This window comes from Haemaphysalis longicornis, unplaced genomic scaffold (assembly GCF_048455015.1).
Source record: "Haemaphysalis longicornis isolate Haplotype H1 unplaced genomic scaffold, Haemaphysalis longicornis Haplotype H1 scaffold_12, whole genome shotgun sequence".
NCBI lineage: Eukaryota > Metazoa > Arthropoda > Arachnida > Ixodida > Ixodidae > Haemaphysalis > Haemaphysalis longicornis.
In genome coordinates, this window is record NW_027526225.1 from 12833564 (window position 1) to 12856548 (window position 22985).

At 49.5% G+C, this 22985-nt stretch overlaps 1 protein-coding gene across 1 annotated transcript in view; it reads right to left on the reverse strand.

Moving 5' to 3' along the window:
- Positions 1-8751: 8751 nt before the first annotated feature.
- Positions 8752-22985, reverse strand: part of LOC144162418 (uncharacterized) — a 63288-nt gene continuing 49054 nt past the window's right edge. Inside the window, exons 3-4 of the mRNA XM_077692938.1 lie at positions 18529-18790; positions 8752-11068 (exon numbers count right to left, since the gene is read on the reverse strand). Of these exons, the coding sequence (XP_077549064.1) occupies positions 10903-11068; positions 18529-18790 (428 nt within the window). The 3' untranslated portion in view covers positions 8752-10902. The remainder of the gene's footprint in view (positions 11069-18528; positions 18791-22985) is intronic.

Here is a 22985-nt window from a genome sequence, read left to right on the forward strand (position 1 = left end):
ACAATGCAGGGTGCAGCGAGGCTACAGTGATGCAACCACCAGCCAGCCCGACCATTTGCTGTTCCAGCTCTTACACCTTAGCAATGCAGGCGTGAAGCACGACCTTCTAAGTGGAATATACATTTCAAATGGCGGGATAGCACGCACGCGATTTTCAGAGTCCGTGCATAGCAGCTTCACACACAATTCAGAACCACAAAAATAAGGTTCGAACCCATGCCTTGCAGTGCATTGCCAACAGTTCAACTAGTTAATAATCAAAATATTCTATCTAGGCATGGCTGGCTTGCTTGCTGGAGTGTTACAGAAGCAAATAAATAGGCGTGCAGCGATGAATGTGATGCACAAGCAAAGCCAGGTGAACCTAACAAAGCCGAAAACGAACTGGACTAAAGGCACGCTTTAAGGAGACCCTGGAACGTTTTTCTCAACGTTTTTATTTTTTTCAAGTTTTAAACGCTTTCGGAATGTCGTCGACTAATGCCTGCTCTACACGACCACCTTAAAGTGGCAATTGAATGCTCGCCTTGAAGTGCGCCCATGTATTTACAATGGGCCACTCAATTGACAGTTGGTTCAAAGGCATTCGGACGGCCTTTGAAACGGCGGCGTAGCACAGGTATAAGTCGCATTCGCAATAGGGGCCACCAGGTTCTTCGCCCAAGCACTATTGCTTGGTGTCCATAAGGTAACTGGCAAACTTGCTCAATAGGTTTTTTTCTCTCTTTCCCCATTGGGTGGTTGCTGCTTTAATGATATCATTCCAGTGATTTCGTGGCTGTTGATTTCATGGCTGACTTTAAGTTGCAGCAATAGACGCTTTGTTGTTGTTGTGGCTTGTGGGAAAACAAAAGGAAAGGAAGTGCACTGGGGATTTTTTTGAGCTCGGCAAGAAGCTCACCTGCATAGAACCCAGTTCAGGAAAGGATAAAGTTGAGAGAGAGACAGAGAAAGATATAAAGAGAGTATGAAGAATAAGAGATAGGGCTGTCAGTCCGGGCACATAGTCAGTCACTGCAGTCTGGGCTATAGCCGCTGCATGAGGCCGGTCGTTTCCAGGTAATGGAGCACACAGGCAAAGACTTCCCGTTAGGTTGCCACGGGCCCCTTTGGGAACAGATGGTCCTCTATGCCGGCAGTAGATGCATTCGATAGCCGCTTTTAAAAAAAATCGTAACAAAGCAAAGCAGAAAAGGGAACGCGTACCTACTGTGACCAGCAAATCACACTTTCTGATGGAGGCCGATAGCTAAAACACCAGTGTGTCAACATTTAAGCGCACGTTAACAATTTCCAGGTGGTCCGAAGCAATCCGGAGCCCCCCCCACACGGCGTGCCTCATAGCCCACGGCGCATAGCTCTGGTGCATGAAACCCCGATCCGGGCGAGCAGGTTGAAGTCCTGCTCGCCTGGACTTCAGCCAGTTGACTGAGTTAGAAAAATAATAGCGACTAGAACATTGATCTATTAATCGGAAGGTTAATTGACCACTCGCCCACCTCTAGTAATAAAAAAAAGCCTTCACTACTACTTATAATGGACAAAAGTACGCAGTAGCAACATTTGGGGACATGTCTATGAAAACAGAGTGAATGCGCGTAGCCACTGCTTCTGTCCGTCAAACGAGCAGGTCAAAATTATGAGTTATGCGCAATTCTGTTGCACTCAGTGGCGGGTGCCCACAGCAGTGAATGTACTCAGTATTCCAGTTTGAGGGAAGGGGGGACCTGAAGGACCACAAAAGTAAACAAAACAAGCGAAGGAAAATGTGATTGCTGCATTGAGGTTGATGTCAAATTTTCCTTCCCAGAAACTTACTCCGCCTTGGGGTTTTCCCCTAAATCTGGCCAGTTACAATAAAACAAAACAGAAAGCCAAAGGTAACAATTTATATGGGTGATTCCATGCTCCGTCTCATTTTCCAATTATTTCAATAATGTGGTTAAGGAAATTGCATACATCAAAGCCGCGTATGGCTGGTGCGTAGTGTGCGACAGAAAAATAATTAACGGAAGTCATTATTCCTTGGTGAACATGTCTTTGCCAGTTGCTTCATACCCCGCACCCTTCCCCCTCTTTTGCGTAGGCCCGTAGCCAGGATTGTAGCGAAAAAGAAAAAGAAAACAAGAGCAGCAGCAGCGCATAGCTTGCCCGTGTAGTGGGAGACGCGCGCATCAGTGGAGTGGGCTCGCAGCAGCTGCAGGCAGGAACTAGGCCCCTTGCGAAGGCCGTACCAACGCGCACACGCCGCCGCTCTAGCCCGGCCGTGGTTTAGGTTACACGGTCCACTGGGTTCCCGTTTTGTCGTGTTCTCTGGTGCGGTACTGAACAGTGAGATTAACACGGGTATAATACTTGAGAACGTGTACCGTATATTACGGGAAGTTGCGTGTCTCGAAAGACGGAGTTAATTAAAAACAACGTGGTGCCTATGACTTCGCCATGCTTTGTCCTTGAGTGTGATATGCGATGCCTGCCTTTGTTAGCAGGGTTCGTGAAGGGAACTTTTGGGGTCATTGCGATGTTATAAAACGCTGAGCTAATATGCGGAGAGTTTCCGTTTCCCTGGGGGGGCTCGGCCCCCCTTGACTTGTAGCCCATGATGATGGGGATGATAAAATGTACCCATCATCACGCATGTACGTACATACATGCATGCATACATACATACATACATACATGCATACATACATACATACATACATACACACACACACACACACACACACACACACACACACACACACACACACACACACACACACACACACACACACACACACACACACACACACACACATACATACTTTCTGCCGTCCCCTGCAACGCTTGCCTTCTCTAGGGATCCACTCTGTTGCCCCTAATGACCAACGGTTATCTTGCCTTCGCATTACATGCGCTGCCCACGTCCATTTCTTCTTCTTAATTTCTACTAATATGTCTTTAACACCAGTTTGCTCTCTGACCCACTCCGCTCTCTTCTTGTCCCTTAATGTTACACCTATCATTTTCCGCTCCATTGCCCACTGAGTCGTTCTCAATTTAAGTTGAACCCTCTTAGTGAGCCTCCAAGTTTCTGCCCCGTAGGAGAGTACCGGTAAGATGCAGCTGTCATACACTTTCTTTTTCAGCGACAATGGTAGGCTTGTTTTCATTATCTGAGAATGTCTCCCATATGCACCCCACGCCATTCTGATCCTTCTAATTATCTCTGCCTCATGGTTGGGATCTGGGGTCACAACTTGGCCTAAGTAGATATATTCGCTTACCACTTCCACTGCCTCGCCACCTATCTCAAACTGCTGTGCTGTCCCGAGGTTATTGATCATTACTTTAGTTTTCTGCATATTAATTTTCAGGCCCACGGTTCTACTCTGTTCGCCCAGTGCGGAAAGCATGCTTTGCAATTCGTCCCCCGAGTTACTTAGCAAGGCAACGTCATCAGCAAATCTGAGGTTACTGAGGTATTCTCCATTAACCCTTACTCCCACCTGTTCCCAATCCAACGTTCTGAATACTTCTTGTAAGCATGCTGTGAATAACATTGGAGAGATTGTGTCTCCTTGTCTGACACCCTTCCTTATAGGTATTTTACTGCTCTCCCTATGGAGGATGATGGTAGCTGTAGACCCACTGTAGATATCCTCTAGTATTCTTACATAATGCTCATCTGCCCCCTGGTTCCGTAATGCCTGAATGACTGCTAGGGTTTCGACCTAGTCAAATGCTTTCTCATAATCTATGAAGGCTATATATAGGGGTTCAGTATACTCAGCGCACTTCTCTATCACCTGATTGATCGTGTGAATATGATCCATTGTTGAATAGCCTTTACAGAACCCTGCTTGTTCTTTAGGTTGACTGAAATCTAGGGTTTCAAAAATTCTGTTAGCAATTACCTTGGTAAGTGCCTTGTAGGCGACTGACAGTAAGCTGATCGGCCTGTAATTTTTCAAGTGCTTCATGTCGCCTTTCTTATGGATTAGGATGACGCTCGCATTCTTCCAAGATTCCGGTACACTTGCTGTCATTAGGTATTGTGTATACAGGTTTGCCAGTTTTTCAAGTACAATTTCTCCGCCATCCTTCAAGAGGTCTGCTGTTATGTGATCCTCACCAAGTGCTTTGCCCCCTTTCATTTCTTTCAAAGCCTTCCTTACATCTTCGGTCGTTACTGGTGGGATATCTATCTCCTCTGAACTACTGTCTCGTTCGGCATTATCCTGTATGTCCCGGCTACTCTACAGATCCCTATAGAACTCCTCGGCCACTGTGACTATTTTATCCCTATTTGTGATGACATTGCCTTGCTTATCTTTAACATCTGATTTTTCCCCAAGCCAAGACGCCTCTTCACAGCTTTCAGGCTACCCCCGTTCTTTACAGTGTATTCGATCCTCTCCATATTATACTTCCGTATGTCAGCTGTCTTATGCTTATTGATTAACTTCGAAAGCTCCGCTAGTTCTATTCTGTCAGCTGCGGTAGCGATTGTCATGGTTTGCCGTTTCCTAATTAGATCTTTCGTCTCCTGTGAAAGTTTGCCAGTATCCTGTCTAGCCATAGTGCCCCTGACTTTTACTGCAACTCCGTGATAATACGAGTAAGGTTGTCGCTGGCTTCCTGTGTCGTAAGCTCGGCTTCCTCGTTAAGAGCTGAATATCGGTTCTGCAGCGCTATCCTGAATTCTTCTAGTTTACGTCTTACTACTAGTTCATTTATCGGCTTCTTTCGTACTATCTTGTTGCGGTCCCTCCTCAAATCTAGCCTAATTCGAGATCTTACCATACGGTGGTCACTGCACCTTACCCTTCCGAGTACATCCACATCCTTCACGACACCAGGGTTATCGCATAATATGAAGTCTATTTCATTTTTATGCTCCCCATTCGGGCTCCTCCGTGTCCACTTCCGACTCTAGCGTTTACAGAAGAAGGTATTCATTATGCGTAGGTTGTTCCGTTCTGCAGACTCAACTAGTAGGTCCAACCTGCAATTTCTACAGCCCTGACCATAGTTCCCAACTGCCTTGTCTCCAGCCAGATTCTTGCCTACCCCCATAACTACGGTATACTGTGTTTTTACTTTAGCCATTGCCGATTCCACATCTTCATAGAGGCGTTCGACTGCCTGGTCGTCATGGCTGGATGTGGGCGCGTAGCCCTGTACCACCTTGAGTTTGTGCCTCTTATTGAGCCTAATTACAAGACCTGCTGGTCTTTCTTTAATGCTATAGTATTCTTCTATGTTGCCAGCTATACTTTTATTGACTAGAAATCTAGAAATCCCACTACCAGTTCTCTTCTGTCCACTAGACCACGGTAACATAGGACATGTCCATTTCTCAGCACCGTAAAGGCTTCACCTGTCCTCCTAACCTCACTAAGCCCTATGACATCCCATTTGATGCCCTTTAATTCCTCGGACAACACCTCTAGACTCGCTTCACTAGATAAGGCTCTCGTGTTAACGTTGCCAGGTTCAGATTCCAATGGCGGCCTGTCCGGGTCCAGGTATTCTTAGCACCCTCTGCTGCGTCAGAGGTCTGACCGCCGCCGTGGTCAGTTGCTTCGCAGCCGCTGGAGACTGAGGGCCGTGGGTTAATTGGCGTATTCATGGGAGGTTGTTGCTGTTACTACACCTGGTGGCCAATCCTGCTCTGGTGAGGGAGTGCGTTGCCGGCAATGGTCACAGGGGTCAGGCCGCACCCCAAGCCCCAATTGCAGTTCCATAATTGTGCGGTTTTTCTTTTTTTTTAATCTGGTGGGAATTGTCCGGCACCGGGATTCGAATCACAGTCCCCCTGCATGCGAGGCGGATGCTCTACCTCTATGCCACAGAAAGTTAGATGGGCAGATGAGATCAAGAGGTTTGCGGGGATAAATTGGTCGCAGTTAGCAGAGGACCGGGGTAATTGGAGAATAATGGGAGAGGCCTTTGCCCTGCAGTGAGCGTAGATAGGCTGGTGGTGGTGATGGTGATGATGATACATACATACATACATGCATGCATGCATGCATACATACATACAAGCTTCTAGTGTGCTGCAAGTGCGCTTGTCCTCCTATGGTAAGAATTCGAAGAAATAAATGGAAAGTATGAAAGTACGCCGTCCACCTCTGCGCCAATTCAATGATGCAGTAAGATTCTATCCCCAGTAAACTTTTAAGTGAAAAGGTAGAGTTAACTCCAAAGAAATGTCAACTGGTAATGACGCTGGTAATGACACTTGGGGGAGTAGAGTGGGGAAAGGGATCAGCATCGCCAGAAGGGGGGGGGGGGGGGGGCAGAGCCCCCTCTGGAAAACACCGGAGGGGGCTCGGGTTACAAAAATAATTTCAGCGTTCAAATGATCATACAAACACATTATGATTGCAACGTTTTTTTACTTTGATATTTTTAACGACCCTCTGCGTTGTGTATGCATACAGTAGCAATAAAATTTCGGAAGTTTGTAAGAAGGTAGTGCAGTTCGCACTTTATGATACTACTTCTTTTAAAAAAACTAAGTGTTGAAGTGTTTTACTTTTAAGAAGTGCACTTTTCCCCCTGAGTTGCTACAAATTTGATTTTTTAGGCTCTTAAGATAACGTATTAAATGTCAACCGCTCCAAATTGAGGTACTTGTGCTCCGAAATGGAGATTTTACTGCTCTAAAAACTGCTCCCAAATCTGTTTCAGCGGTCTCACCCCTGTCCTATGCAAGGAAAGATAAGGAACGAAAAAGAGCGCAACTAAGGGAAAGGAAAAAGAAAACCTAGAAGCTGGTGGAGCAAGGAAATCGAGGAAGCTATAACACAAAGACAGCAAGCACCGAGAAAGCACAGGGAGGTCAAGGGAGTGAGAATGCAAGCAGAGGAGGTCACTTTGAAGCAGAATTGGTGCCGCCTAAAGAAGCTGGAAGTACAAAAACTTGTACAGCAAAAACTTAAAAGAAAAAGTGAACTGTGGGTCTCGAATATATGGGCAAACGATAAAGGCGTGCCGAGAAAGTTCTGGAAGCATGTAAGGAAACTGAGGAAAAAGACTGAAGAAGTAGAAAGCAATTTCATAAATTTGGAAGGCCAGGTAATAAAAGGGAAAAGGCGGTACTTCGCATTGGCTCAGTCATGCAAGAGAAGTTTAGAAGAACGGAGAGAGGACTGCAGCACTTAGCTATTGGGGCAACTGAGGTGTGTACAGATAGAGAGCTACAGTTGTAGAATCTAAACTGGAAAAAAGCCGAAGAAAATGTTTCAGCTAATACGGCAACAGGGACGGATGAAATTCCTATACGGCTGGTCAACCTACTGGGTCCAAAAAGCAAGGCACAACTGATTCAAGCAATCGAAAAAGTGATAAAAACTAAGCAAGTACCGGACAATTGGCGTAAGAGCAGGATGATGATGATCTGTAAAGGTTAAGGAGACAGGGCCGATGCCGATTCGTGCAGGCCTATTACAGTTACCTCAGTGGCATACAGGCTGGCTATGCGAGCCATAAAAGCGGAACTACAAGCGAGGATAGAGGCGAATGTCATAGTGGGAGAACCACAAAATGTATTCAGACGAGACAGGCGCTTAGAGGACAATTTATTTGTCCTAACCCAATGCATAGAGGTGTCAATGGCTCAGGAGCGACCACTATGGATAGCATTTCTCGATATAAAGGGAGCCTACGACAACGTAGATGGAGAACTTCTATGGAGCATACTTGAGCGGGAGGGATTAGGCCAGGACTTTATACAGCTGTTGCAGGGAATTTAAAATGAGAGCGAGGTGCAAATTACCTGGGAGGACCTAAAGTGCACCGAACCGTTAGACACAAATAGAGCTTTAAAACAGGGTTGTCCTTTGTCTTAATTGCTGTTCATGCTGTACCTGGCAAGACTAAAAAGAAAGCTTTAAGAGAGCAAAATAGGCTTCAATCTATGTTGTAGCCGCAAAGGACAGGAAGTGGAAGAACATATTCCGGGACAGATATATGCAGATGATATCGTACTATAGCATAGTAGCTCGTTGACGTTAAGGAAGCAATAACTACCCCAGGTCCGGTGATATGAACCGCCGGCTGTGTCAAATGATGGAACAGTTGCGCAAGCACAGTGAAATTCTGAATCTAGAAGTTGGTGAGTTCAGATGGGTAGGGAAATCAGGATGGTTCAAGTAAAAACATGCTGTTCAGCCCCTGTTGTAGTGGCCCTTATTTTCCTTGGGCCGGCACCGGTTGCGGCCAGTACTGGCGTGCTCAGCCCACAATAAATAAAGCAGCCTCGGAAGAAAGGAAGCCACGCCGCAGTCCTTAATTTACTGTGGCTGTACCACACCACGTGTGGCAAGAAAAAAAAAAACGTGGCTGGAGCACATTCATCGTGTGACTTCATTTCACCCGTAAGTCGACGTACCAACGTTATGAGCACTCGCGAGCCATTTGCATATTTCTGCTGTCGAGTATTTTACGTATGTGTCTGCGTCATATTCACTGCGCACGGGTCATTAAACAGCTGGAATTGCACAGACCCATGGTGTTGCCTTTCACACAGGACGACTCTTTGGTAAAGTGCAATGCGGTCACACTGCGCTGAAATATGCTGTGGGAAGAAAATGCAGGCCGGCCGGGGCGTCTCGTAAGTAGACGAGCCGCCCGCACGTTCGAAGTGCACGGCGCCAGTGGCCATGGGCCACTGAGGAAGGGGATGCCGACACCATGGTCACGTTCCCTTTCTTCTACACACTCGCACGTCCACGTCTGTGGACAATGAAAGCGGCTGGCCACGAAACAACAGATATATTTCACAACAGAAGGCAGCAGCTGACAAGCGAATGGCGACAGCGCCGGGCTGAACGCTCGGAGATGGCAGCCAAGTACCCCTGCACCCAGTTCGCGCCGTCACCTGCAGTCCGGAGCTTCGCCTGATTCCACGATGCTGCTACAAATACATAACATCGGTGCAAAAGTACTACATTCAATGGTAGATGCACTCAACAGCAGGATTTGCGGCGAACCTGGGCGATTGTATACCTCAGCAGTTTTCTGCACACCACGAGAGAAAGTACACCCGCTGTGGTGGATACGACAAAGAGCACGGAGCTGCGGGGGAGGCGAAACGTCCCAGAGCTACGATGGGCCGCAAATCCCCGTCCAAGCAACCCCCGGACATCCCTGCAACGTCTAACAGAGGTCCGTTGCGGCTGTACCATTTTGCAGGACGTTATCTCGATGCAAGTATGGTTGCAACACTTTTGTACGATCGAAATTGAATTTTGACGTGTTTGGGGTTGCATGTCTCGTGCCTATATTAAACGTGAGACTTCTAAACAATTATTATCAAAAAGTGAAAATGAAAAAGAAAATGACCTGGTTATTCGGAGCTCCGGCCAGTATACGTTTGTACTTATTCAAGCATACACTGATCCCACACACTGAGCATTATAATCGCCACACATAACCAACTATGCAGCCTGTGAATGCGTCACATCAACCTAGGACCTACTTGTTTTAACTCGTCTTGTTGAGCCACATGCCAAGATTTATGGATACCTGAATTTATAGCATGCTGATCTCGAAAACGTTTTTCACAAAGGAAAAGGTGCGCACGTTCCCGTTGCATGTTGTACTGAATTTGAAATCTGTGTTATCAGCTGTGCAGCGGCTATACTAGGCCACACTCAGACATGTGGAAATGTATACTTTTCACACCCGCGCTGGTAGTAATTTTCGTATTACACCCCGAAATGTACAAACAAAAGTGAGCGTTTTACGGGTGACTGCATGGTATTCAAATGTCCGAAGGATGCCATTGTTTGTAGCTTACGTGCTCCCAAATGCGCCACACGGAAATATTTATGCAGGCGTCATTCTTTTTCGACAATGCAGTATTGCATTTTCTCTCTTGTGCAGTAGTGCTTCCACAGGGTGAACAAAACAAGTATCTCAACTAATCCTCACAGATGCAGTGGCTTCCGACAAGACGGGAGCTGGCCTTCTCCAGCATTTTCTGGTAAAGGATTGACGCTCACCGGAGCACATTTCTCCCTCCTTTCCATCTTTCTAGCGTCTCTCCGTCTGTCGCCCCCTTTGATGACCTCAAATGACGTGCAAATGACCTCAAACACTTTTGGAACCTGCGGTGGGCGTTAACAAACCATCTCGAGGGTGACAAGGCCACCGCCTCCGTTCTTTCCATTTGGTCAGTTTTGGACTATTGATGTGCCATTCATGTCAGTTTGAACAACATTGAAGACCCTCTTGAGTACCAAATTGGGGCTATTTAGAAGATTGCCACTACGTGGATTCATTTTGCGCTCATCTTATAATTCGTAGGAAGTGTTTGTATGAGCTTGTACCGTTTGGAATTATAGTGTTTTTATCAACTTTTATAAAACCACGAAAATTGATAAGTGGTTGCAAGATGGGATACTGGAAAGTTGCCTGACGAACATTGAATTGTTCATCTTCCGTTCATGTTGAAAAGACGTGAGCAGCGGGTAGGGAGAAACGCAAGTTCTGAGACAGCACTCTGTAAAACGTGGAGCCCCGAAAAGATGGCACGGGCAGCGGCCGCAGCGTCCTGCTGGTGAACGCAGTTGAATTCCGGCTGCAAAGACGGTTCACAGTTCGACATGTTCGGCACAGATTGTTGAGTCTCGATCGACGATCGAAGTGTTTAAGCAATCGCCAGCAGATTTGCAGCGATTGACAAGGAACGTTTAGACCTCTTATACAGATGCGGCGTTGTTATTTTCAGGCAAAACTTCAGTTAAATAATCCCACACGTTGGTTGCCAGGGCGAAGGCCGGCACGTGTGTTGCCAACACGTGTCAAAACGGGTATCCCATTCTTTTTTTTTTTTTTTTCTCCGTACAGGGGTGAAAGCTTGAGTTCATCCTTTCGGCCGGGCAGACGGCGTGCGTGCAGTGCAGCTCAGCGGGAGTCGATCATGACGAGGCTTCCGGGAGGAAGGATGTAGACGGTGCCAGGCGGCTGCCTGCCCAGGTGCAGCACCGGGGCGTCGTCGGGGGCCATCACAAGCCGGGGTTCATCCGGGTAGCCGCCCTTCTTACTCGTTGGGAGGCTGTACACCGGTTCCCTGCGCACCAGAAAAGTTGTATTTTGGGCACGAACGCGTCACAGGACGTCCTCTTGCGTAATTTTGGCTACGGGGTAAAACAAACAAGAGATTTGGCTCCGCAGGTAACAACGTTTCTCGAGTCCCAAACTGGTGGTGTACACTATAACACCACACAATACTCAAGACACCGTCACCCCTACAGAACCAGCTTCCGGTTACCTGCCTTGTTCCCAAACCTCCCGCCATTGCCTTTTAAAGGAGCACTGACACTAATTTTCGGCGTTAATATTATCGCACAGTTTGCTTTCTTTGCTCAACATAATACCCTGGATGAAATATGAGCGGCCTGCGACGCGAAGAACATACTTTAATTGGATCTCATTGATCGCGCCGACGGAACAGCACGCAGAGCGGCACTACAGCCACTGTAGCGGCACTCAGCAAATGGACAGCAGCGTAACATCATCCCGTGGCAGCCAAAAGAAATGACGTGGTCGGCGCTTGTCAAAAACTCGTGACGTCACTTCACACGCGAGGCCCCGCGAGCGGGGACTGGGCGCCGGCGCATTCACAAACGGGTACACGTAGCCAGAGCCAACGTTACTAGATAGGTTCAGTTGTAAAACTCTCCCCATGCGCCGTGCATCGCCGGCGTCTCCGTTTCTCGGCGTGCCGCGAGAGGGCGGGACCGCCGCATTTTGCTCTACCCGGCCGCTGCTCGTCGCGTGCAACGGCGCCTCTCCCAACGCCTCTTCGGCCTTCTCATGACGTTAGCGCGCGATAATATTAAAGACTACCCGCTACCCGCCAAGTTGTCCGCGTCCAGACTACATCTAGGCCAGAGTACTTTCCAGTAGCTGCTCAGAATCGCTAATGTGGGGCGTAAAAGCCGTTCGTTACAGCTCATTGCTTTGCTTTCTTCAACAGGTCAGCCGAAGCGCATCGTAGTTTGCGGGCGCTTGCGTCGGCTGCTCGCTGGCAGTCTACCATGAGCGTGAACGGTCTGCAGCGAGCTGGTAGCATAGAATAAGCCTCCGTTAAAGCTTAGTTTGTTTGACTTTCCGAATTTTATAAAAAATCATGAAACCGCTCATTTTGTTTCCAGCCAAAGAAGCAAGGTCAGCATTGGAGCTGCGTCACTTAGTGGCTCGAGTCAGGGCCGTAGCCAGAATTTTTTTTTGGAGGGGGTTATGGGTTTTGGGAAGGGGGTAGTTTTTCCGAAAGCAACAGTAAGTATTGCTTATGCGCTGCCTGGAAAAGATTTCGAGAAGGGTTCGAACCCCCAACCCCCCCCCCCCCCCCTCTGGTTACGGCCCTGGCTCTAGTAATTCAGGCCACTCGAAGACGAAACTTCCTAATTTTCTCGACGTCCTTTTTAGAATAGTATATTTTCCATGTTTTGCCCTGCCAACAGTTAGCTTTACCAAACGTCACCAAGAAGCGACATTTCTGCAAAAGGCGAAATATCTCTAACTGAAAGAATTATTTAGTCAATTAACTGACGAAGTTAAACCAGCTTACATGTCAATAAGCATAAAGTTCTTTTCAGCAATTCATTGGTTTTCACAGTACACACTTTACGGCAGACACAAAGTAGAAAAATATATCCAACGTTTTTTTTTTATTTACAATCAACTCCACATCTTTTTTGCTTAAGGTGAACATGGCTACAATACACCAAAGCGTGCACGTTAAGAGAAACAAAGTAAGTAATGAATAGAAACATGCAAGCATTTTTATTTAGAAATCAACTCCGCATCTTTTTTGCTTACGGTGAATATGGGTATAAAATACCAAAGCATGTTAACAGAAAAAAGTAATGAATAGATACATGTATGCAAGGTTTTTTTTTTTTTTTTTTTTTCATTTACAACAAACTCCAACTTTGCCAGCGTGCTTACAGTAGCTTAGCGCGTTTGCGCGCCGACTTCACCTGCACATTCAAGGGACGTTCTCACTGAAGGATTCTGGAATAGAAATGAATGCGCGTCACCAAATACGATTTGATGACGCGCGCAGAGAATTCCTCAGAGTGAACGTCATTTTGTGTACGTATACCATATGTCCTGTACGTGAAAATGGCAGTCGCACACTTTGGACTTTGTCGAAAGCTCCTTATCTGCATGCGGGATGGCCTTATGCCATAGCGAGCGAAGCGTCGCATCTTTGGGAGCCGAGAAGAAGTGCCTGTCCGTGTTGCTCTTAATTGTTGCTGCTGGTACAACTGGGAACGAAGCAGGTCGGCATTGTCTGCCTGAGCCTCACATGCAGAGGCCCACATCAATGGAATACAGTCGCTGGCAAATCACTAAACGTGCCACTCGAACGGCATCGCGCATTCAACACTACGGAGAACGACCGCGCGAACAAGAAACGCCGGAGACCGGGGCACTGAATGCGCCGGCTACTGCGAGTACTGCTCTTCGGCAAAAAAAGGACCCGGAAGAACCACACAAGGGGCGAAAAAAATGTCATTGTGTCTGCTGTTTATTGTTGCTATTTGCTTCCGATAATGTAAATAATTACCAGATGTGTGCGCCCACCCACGCGCCCGCGCACGCACGAGAAAAGTATGCGCCGAGCCATACGCCGAGCGCTGAACTAGGAACGCGAAGGGAGAAGCATAAGCGAAACCGCCTGCGAGCGCCCCGTCTACCGAGCCGGTTGCGACTGCAGCGCCACAGAGAGAAGGATCGGTGGTGGTTCCGGGCAGCGCCGCCCAGTTTTACAACTGAAAATAATCTAGTAACGTTGGCCAGAGCTACAGGCATAACCACTGCCTAGAGTCACTAAAAAATTTAGTGACACTACCACTGCCCAGAAAGGCGCTGTTGGCAAAAATAAAAGTTGCACACACAGTAAACGACGCGATAACTTAGCCCGGAATCGCAATAGAAGAGGACTTTTGTTGAAAGTGGTCATGGAATTTCTGCCGCAATGGTAGGCCTAGCCCTTCAGGCAGCTCAGCTAGGGTGCTAGAAGGGGTAGACACCCTTACTCAGCCGTTCAGCTCCGGCGGCGGCGCGGTGGAAACAACGCCCCCATTGGCCTCCGCAGTGTTTTGACGCCCGCACAAAGCAGTGAGGTCATGCCGGGATTCTGTCATATACACCTTTCAGGCTGAAAGCGCGGGAAATTGATTTTCAGGCCGTTAAATGTTAATTGTGGCACGCTGAAGTATTGAAAGGGCTGTGTCGGGTTCGCCATACCATTAAGCATTGATAAAAGCAATAAAAATGCATCATAAAATTTCCGTGTCGGTACTCCTTTAAAGCAAAGCGGTAAAAGGCAATGCTGTGTATTTGTGTTCCCCGTCAACAAAAATCATGAGCATAACCATTTTGTGAATTTGTTCACGTGCGCTATAACATCAATGTTTGACACAATTTCACTTTCTTCTGTGTTCGTTGAACCACAGTCGTCTTCTTTTGGGTCTTCACCGTTACTAAGTAGGATTACTGGGGCCGAATTCTCTAAAAAACGGGCGTCGCTTTGAAACGACGGGGTAGCGCCATTGAAATGTATGTGTTCTGGGGTTGGGGCCGCCGCTTTGAGGCGGGCAGCGTGAAGCAGGAGCTGCAAGAAAAGCACTGTGGCAAGGACGCGAAGCGACACCCACTGCCCTCCGTCATTTCACTTGTCGCTTCGCGTCCTTGCCACAGTGCTTTTCTTGCAGCTCCTGCTTCACGCTGCCCGCCTCAAAGCGGCGGCCCCAACCCCAGAACACATACATTTCAATGGCGCTACCCCGTCGTTTCAAAGCGACGGCCCGCCGTTTTGGAGAATTGGCCCCCTGCTCTTGCTTCTTTTTTTGCTTTGTCACTAGCTGCATTCATCTTTAGTTCTCGCACAAACTTCGCAGCAAAATTACCCACAACAAAGAAATACTTGCCCGCACATGTGATTAGCATGAAGAACGACCAGCCGTCCACAGCTACCCAACACAATTACGAGAGCAAAAAAAGGCAAATGCGGCTAGGCTACTGCACATTAAAGTTTTAAACCACAGCTTTGTCACGGCCGCTGGATGGGAGCGCACATCCGTGCATGCACCTTTCATCCAGCGTTGCCTCTAAGATCCCCCCCCTCTCTCCCCTACCCCCCCCCCCTCCCCCCGCACGCAGGGTGATCGCGGAGGCCATGCATCCAGCATCCAGCTTTCATTATTGGCCGCGAGGGCCACCACTGGAGAGGCCGGCGCTGCGATCGTTTTTACGTCACTTGTAGGATCCCCGTTCCTACCTTTCTGCGTTGTTGGCTTGCCGCGCGTGACATTTCGTTTAGGACGCGCTTTCTAAGTGCATTTCCGTGCTAATTTTCGGCGTTTGAAGTTCATTATCAGTGCGTGAAACGTAGTTTGACCTCATGGGGACTTTATAACCGTGGCAGGCTGCCCGCAAACAGATTGAGCGTGGTGCATCACTCAGCCGATACGAAGTACCAGGATGTCACCGCGGACTCGCGTTTTGAGAGGAGATGGGGCTTAATGCGTGACGTCGCCTGCTTTTTGTGAGGAGCACTTAAGCGTTCGCTTCCGTGGCTTGGCCTCCTCTGCGGCCTCGTAACCGAGCGAATGAAGGGAACACCGAATAGAGAAGAAAAACAGAGGAGGAACATGTGGCAAAAGTGTGAGGAGGAGGGTGGTACGCCGAGCCCGCACGAGACATGCTGGGCGGTGTCGCCGCGCCGCGAGATAACGCCTTAGCAGTTGGAGGTCCCTTCCGGAGACGCAGACTGCGATCACTTTTTGTATTGCGGAGGCTTGCTAGTCGGCATAACAAAAGTATATATACATATGGACCCCGGATTCCCAAAGAAACCGGAGAAACGGGCCACGATGCGGACCCTGCATGTGTCCACAAGGCGGAGTCCGGGGGACGGCCGGGGCGCGGGCCGCAAGAGGCAAAGCGTATTCATGGCAGAGTAGGGCACGTTGCGCTACTGCACGGCCCGCTGACCTTCCGACAGAGTCAGTCGGCCCAGCGTTTATTCCGCCGGCCGCCGACAGGTCATCGCAATTCCTTCGCTCAATTGAAACTAAGCCACGACACGTTTGTGAATGGAAGAATGTGGCTTTATTTACTTTGATAGTTTGTACACTGTATCAAGCTAGAAGTCCAGGTCGCTCCACACAAGCGCTGCACAAGTGCACATGCGATGCTTCGCTGACTGGTAGGAAAACCTAAGGCCACTTGAAGGCGGGAGAAGAGTCAGCGAAGTCTAAGGAAATAAAATCAACTGAAACTTTTACCGTACAGCGCAAAACTAGGGTGCGGGAAGCACTTTTTTGCGCTGGGTGAACAAGCCCAGCGGTCAGCAGCACGACCACACATCTGCGAACGCTTTTCCGTCTAAGAAATGCAATTGCTAGACGGGACGCTTACTGCACGAGCGCTATACAACAAATAGTCACCAAAGGTACTTGAAATGCTAAAACTAAATAAAAGTGTAAACTGGTTATACATTATATACCTCATATATCCACCCTCCGCAGCGCTGGCTTGTGGCCGTGTGGTCTGAAGCGCTAAGATTGTTGTTTTGCAGGTCGCAAGTTCGAATCCCGGAGGGTATGTGCTTTTTTTTTGTATGTTGATTTTTTTGTTTGCCGCCGATCTTTTCTAGAATGAGTTCACCATTTTTCGGCCGTACCGTTCACTGCTCCACAAGCGAGTTCGCAGAACGCGCGCAGACTGACACTGACGCGCTAGCGAGTTCTCGTTGGCGTGCTGCTGCCACAAGCACCGAATACTTGCGGGCAGTGGGCACAGGCCAGAATCAGCAGACCCTTGGCCTGGTGCGAACAGGCTTTTTAAGATACAGGAATGAGTGATGGAAGCTGCGGGAAAAGCGCATGACATTTGAGCGTCTGCGGTGACGCGGAGGGCGTTCATCCACTGCGTAGGCCTCGGCTAGTGATTTCTACAATTCCAAGCCGCCCTGGGAGGGTTATCTTAGTCATTTTACAGCCGCAAACATGGCAGAAGCGCGGTACGACGATTAGTGAGATATCGAGAATGCCCATCCAACGATGCCGTCGGATGTCAAGCATGTTGTTTTACAGATCCGATACCGTTTGAATGCTAACCTTGGACATCGTCCAATCAAGGTGCATCTCCTCCTGTCGTCACAGTCTTTAGTTGGTGCGGCCGCCACAGACCGCGCATGGTAGTTTTTCTTCTTTCCCGCTTTATAGAATAATTACCGACTTATCAACCGGATAAACGATGAAAAGTATGCTAATTTGAGCCAGTCTACGCAGTGCAAGCAAAACAGGGAGCTTGATAAATTCACTTCAGTATCCCTTTAACCTCGGTATTTGTGCTGATGACATCACACTGTTGACTGGCAAGGAATTCATGGGGGAGGCACAAGACATATTGCAAGAGGTCACAGACACAGCCCGCGCATACGGTGCCCCCCAAAGTCCGAGCTCCCTCAAGGCCGCGAGGAGCGGGGCGGGGCTCCTTCAAGGCAATGCCTGTGGGTGTGTGAGCGGGGCGTTTTTACTGTCCCATGGGGTGGGATTCGACTAGTTCACTGGCCTTGCCATTCTAGTCTGGCAGCGGACGTGCCGGGGGAAGACGTAGCGCCGCCTTGTAGGGGCGTCTAATGAGAACACCGATTTAGTCGCTGTCTGCCGCTGTTACAGGAAAGTTGGGGATAGAGTAAACTGTTCTGCTCATGAAGAAGACTTATGGATGGCGGAACCTGTCTTGCTCTGTTTGGCCTGAGTGCTCGCTGGCGACTCTTTTGAGCCGACAAATAATTTGGTTTACGTGCCTTTCTGTCGCCTGGAGAAAGTTGTGACTGAGTCTGGTGGATTGTACCTGCAGCCCTCTGAGGGCTGCGACCTCTGGGATCCCTCTCCCTTCAATGCGGAGTTTGATTTTGGATGGCGGTTGTTTTTTCTGGTTCGAGGGGAAGCGAGTAGCTGAGACTTGGCCGTCTTATCGCTTTTTCCCCCACCCCTTTTATGCTCCTTTGAAGCCTCGCTTCTATGTCGCCATCACACCTGCGCTTAATCTAAACGATGATGTCGTCTGGGCTAGGCTAGGCTAGGCTATCAGCGGAGCTAGGCTTCAATGTTCAGTTGTTTTAATATGAAATGCCCCTGGTTCACCCCTTAAAAAACGTTTAAACAAGTTCCGCCAATAATGACGTCACAAATCGTTTAGCGGAAAAATGTGCGGAGTGGCACTTTCTCTTCTGTAGCTGCAACTGCAATATTTCTAATCGCGACATCATAATCCACCACTATAGGCCAGCTTGCTTTTAAGCATCTTTTAAGCTCTAAATGCATCCCCTCACCGGGACGAATGCGCGGGCTCAGCGAGGCGGGCCGCCCACCACCACGGAATGAATGTGCACATGCCCAGTCGGGTCCCGGGAACCGCCGCCCCAAGCGTAGCGTGCGCTAGCCGCTATGCTAAAACTGTTTTCCCTGCTCCCGTTCCTTTTGGCGCCTCACTTGGCCGTACCTGTCCGTGGTGTGGTAGCGTGCGGCCGTGAGCATGGGCACGTCCGAGCCCCCGCGCGGTCTCCTCGGGGGCAGGCCCGGCGCGTCCTTGAGGTCGTCTCCGTGTCGGTCCTCGGTCAGGCAGCGCATCCTGCGGGTCCGGGACACGAACACGATGCAGCACACGGCGGCCACCAGGGTGCCGATCAATGCGATCACGTCCACCGACAGCAGGGCGATGAGCAGCACGGCCCCCAGGTTGTCCAGCGTGATCTCGGACGTGGCTGCGCAGGGGACGGGCAACCAAAGAGAACGCGGCCATCGAGCGAGGTGTCAACAGCGAAGCGCGAGTCACCCGTGTTGGGAGTGAGGAGAAGCGACAGCGGAAGGAAACGTGATTGCACCCACAAGCCCAGCACGTGTTCAGCGCAATCGGGTGCGCCTGTACACGTGGGGATTGCTGGCGCCGTGGCTGCTTGGCACGGCACCAGTGTTCTCGGCTGGTCTCCCGGTTACGCCGCGACGGGCACAGTTTGTCACCTCAAGCGACAAGCACACTTACGCGACTACGAGCTCGATTCCACGCGCGTTATCGTGTCTACGCGCCCGCGCGCTATGAAGCGCGTGGCGAGGGACGCAACCACGCGAAGGCGTCCAAGAGCGCACAGCCCCGCTCTTGACGGGACCAGTACGTCGAAATGGCCCAACCATACTACCAAAATAGCGCGCTACTGTGCTCAACAGCCATTGTAACACTCATAAGCGTCAAATTTTCATCTTCCAGCAGATCCACGTTACTTTGTACGCCAGCTTCTGACTGAAAAGCAGCAGCATGAACGCATCTCCGTAGGTAAACATGGCTGCCGTTATGGAGAGCCTTGTCTGCCTCCGGCTGATGATGTTTGAATTTTGTTTGTCGATAGTTTCTGTTGCTATTGTGGCCAACGGGAATAGCGTACATAAAATAAACTTTTGCGGCTGATGAAGTGACGCCGCCGCTTAATCAGAAAGATAAGCGGCAGCGACTTTGCGGCGGCTGTGGCCGCCGGCCGCGTCCTCCGGTGGTCGCCCTGGTCAACGTTACTCGTTGGCCCTGGTCGCCCCAGCAGCCGCCGCATCCGCCGCGGCCACAGCGTAGCGAAGAGCGGCCGCTCTGATTCGTCCCTGCCGGTCAGCAGGTTCCAGCGCGCAGGCGAACATCTGGCATTCAAGTGAGTGAGCGAAAGTCCTTTGTTAACAGAAGTAAATGGCCGGAATAAGGAGAGGGAGAAAAGAGGAAGGGAGAGGTGGTCAGGAGGGGATGTTCGATTGGACATCCCATGGAGAGGAATAATCATGATGGGTACAGCGCAAACAAGACTCGCACAAGAAAGGACACAGGACGGAGCGCTACTAGCAACTGAAAAGTTTATACGTACACTGAAAGACGGGTGGTAGATTCTAATGTACACGATGTGATGACGGTGGCTTTGAGTGTGTCTCCACAGGGTGTCCCAGCTATCATATGCTAAGATTTAAAAAAAGAGCAATGGCGTTACTCGAAGAAAACCTTGTGCATAATGTTTGCAGCACTGTGGAGAAGCGGAGAGTAATTTTTTCGTTAATGAGACTTACCTAAGTCATTGTAATTACTTATCTAACTCGAGAATTACTGTCCCTATCACTAAAGTGTCGATGAGGCACTTGTAGGTACCCACGACGGGGCATCTAACTGCGGTATTTTCAGCGACGAACTAATTGAGTACACATTTATACTGACTGATTAAGAAACCCCGCGAAATTCGAAAAAAAAAAAAAATTACGCCCACCTCCCCTCGCGGGAACCCTGGTGTGATGCGACGCTGAGGGGGGTTCAAGAGCGCAAGCGGAGAGCAACCGTCGACCGAAAGGCCGCCGGAGAGCGGCACACCGGTTATATGCGCAGCGCGCCCGAAGGCGAGGAGAGGAGACCGAGGAGAGAGAGAGAGTACTGCATATGCGCAGCACCACGCGCAGCGCCGCCCACCGGCAGAGTGAGAGCGCGCTGGGCCGCACACGCTCTCACCTGGGCACGCGCCGGCGCCAGTGCGTCTGCCGCGGCTATGACGCAACACAATCCACTTTAATCCAATCCAAGCCAATCCAATCCAATGGAATCCAATCCAATGCCCCTCGCGAGAGAGTGTTCGCTATCGGAGAGGAGAGCGGGAGAGTGGCTGCGGACAACGGACGCACTCGGACAACAACGGACGCACGCAGGAAGGACAGGGCCGCCGACAAGAGATGCTCTGAGCGTCGCATCTAAATATCACGTGACGGCGCGTCCACGCGCATCATAAACCAGTGCCCTCAAATGACCTGATTGAAACAACTGCTTTGCCCGTCACACGTCCTAAAAGGCAGCGCATCACCTTGATAAGGGTATGCATGGAAGGAGAAGCAACAGCTAGTTTCGCGGTGTGCGTGTGGCACATAAGGTCCAAACTCGGTCGCCATTTCTTCTTTCTTTCTTTTGTTTATTTCATTCTGGCTAACTCAGAGGCATCCTGTTTGAGGGCATTGTTTTACGATGAGGGCGGACGCGCCGTCACATGATATTTTTCATATTTCGCGGGTTTTCGTAATCAGTCAGAATAAATGAGTGCGCAATTAGTTCGTCGCTGAAAATAGCGAAATAGATGCTCCTCGTGGGTACCTACAAGTGCCTCATTGACACTTTAGGGATTAAGACTACTTTTCAAGTTAGATAATTAGTTACAATCAAATATTTAGGCCTCATTAACGAAAAATTACTCTACGCTCCTCCACCGTGCTGTAAACATTATGCACTAGGTTTTCTCCGGGCAACGCCATTACTCTTTTTTGAAATCTTGCTGCATGAGAGCTGGGACACCCTGATATGTATGTGTGTTCACGATCAAACTTTTCAGTTGCTAGCAGCCCTCCGTCTTGTGTCCTGTCTTGTCCGAGTTTTGTTTGCGCTGTACTCATCATGAACCTATACCAACACGCCCAACTCGCAGTTCTTGAGGAATAATCAATTCCTCAATGCACAGATAGGGGTGGTAAACCATGACTAAACGACCTTTGCCAGGCCACCCTGGAGAGTAAAGCGCCCAAGGGCAACGAGGAAATCGGGGCCGCTGATCGTCGTTGGCGGAATCTCGTTTGGATTAGGTATGGCGTTCAGCAGGACGGGGAGGAAGGATTGGTGAGCAGAGCACTGTCAAATGAGCTGGGTCAGATTTGCTAATGTAGCTGTGTTGCAGTACGAGCAGGAGGGCGGAGGATCGTCCGTCTGGTGACGTCATTTTCGTGTTAAGCGCCAGACACGTGCACGACTGGAGCATGCGACTGGCATGCCACTGATCGTTACGACTGGTCGTTAGGACCTGTTTTGGCGTCGTACGCTCGTCGGAGGAGGCTCACGACGTGCGACTGGCGCGCCAAGTGCAGTCGTGCCATCGTTGCGGCCGTCGTGCGGCCACAGTCAATTAGAGCCCAAAAGCGTCGTCATAACGAGGTGAGTGTGAAAGTTTCTTTCAAATCCCCGAGGAGGCGCCAGGGGCAGTTCCGAGTATTTTGTGGGGAGCAGCTCTCCGGCGACCCGCGCGCTGTCCGCCCTCAGTACCAACGTTACTAGAATAACGTTGCTCAGTACAGCTATACAGCCACCTGGTAGACATATGTTGCCAGTGGTACCAGTGGCATGGACGAGCGGAAGCGTCGGTGCTAAACGTCCCCACGCAGCTGTACTGAACATATAAAATGCAATGTATAAGGCAATAGCACTGTTCATTTTCGCTTCAAGTTGATGAATGTTTTCTTTTCCGGCTCGGATTTCTCTTGCGTATATCTAAATCGTCCGGAGTGAGTCTAAACAGGGTGGCAACCATGGGGCAAAAACAGTGGGCGGAGCGACGCCGACGACGCATCGCACGCACGCATGGACCATGTGTCTCAAATTCACGCGTACGACTAGTCATGGCGACAGCCGTAACGATCAGTCGCATGCCAATCGCATGCTCTAGTCGTGCATGTGTCTCGTGCTTTATGTAGGGGATCAATGCAGCGTTTGAGCGAACTTAGTTCCTAACAATCATGTATCGCTCGGTGAAACGACGATGATTGATTGAACGCGAAGCTTTCTCGTAGGAGATTGTTTTGTGGGCCACCTTTTCCGATCCGCTTCGACCATGCCGAAATGGAGCAATCGGATAGACGCCGGCTTCATAACGCCAGGGACCCAGGTTTGATTACGGCTACGGGAAGCGTTTTTTTTCTTTCACTTCGGCGTTTTTGCGTTACAGACGCCATCAGGAACACTAAAGCTCCGCTTGAAAGCTTCGGCAGCACATACAGGAAACCTGAAGGAGTGGTAGCGGCAAGGCGGTTGTGCCTAGCGTGATCCAGCTGTTGCGTGAGAAAAGACGGTGGAGAAGGGCCGTGAATCCGTGTAGGAGTTACTGTAGGAGTTACCTCGCGTGCTGCGCCATCCCA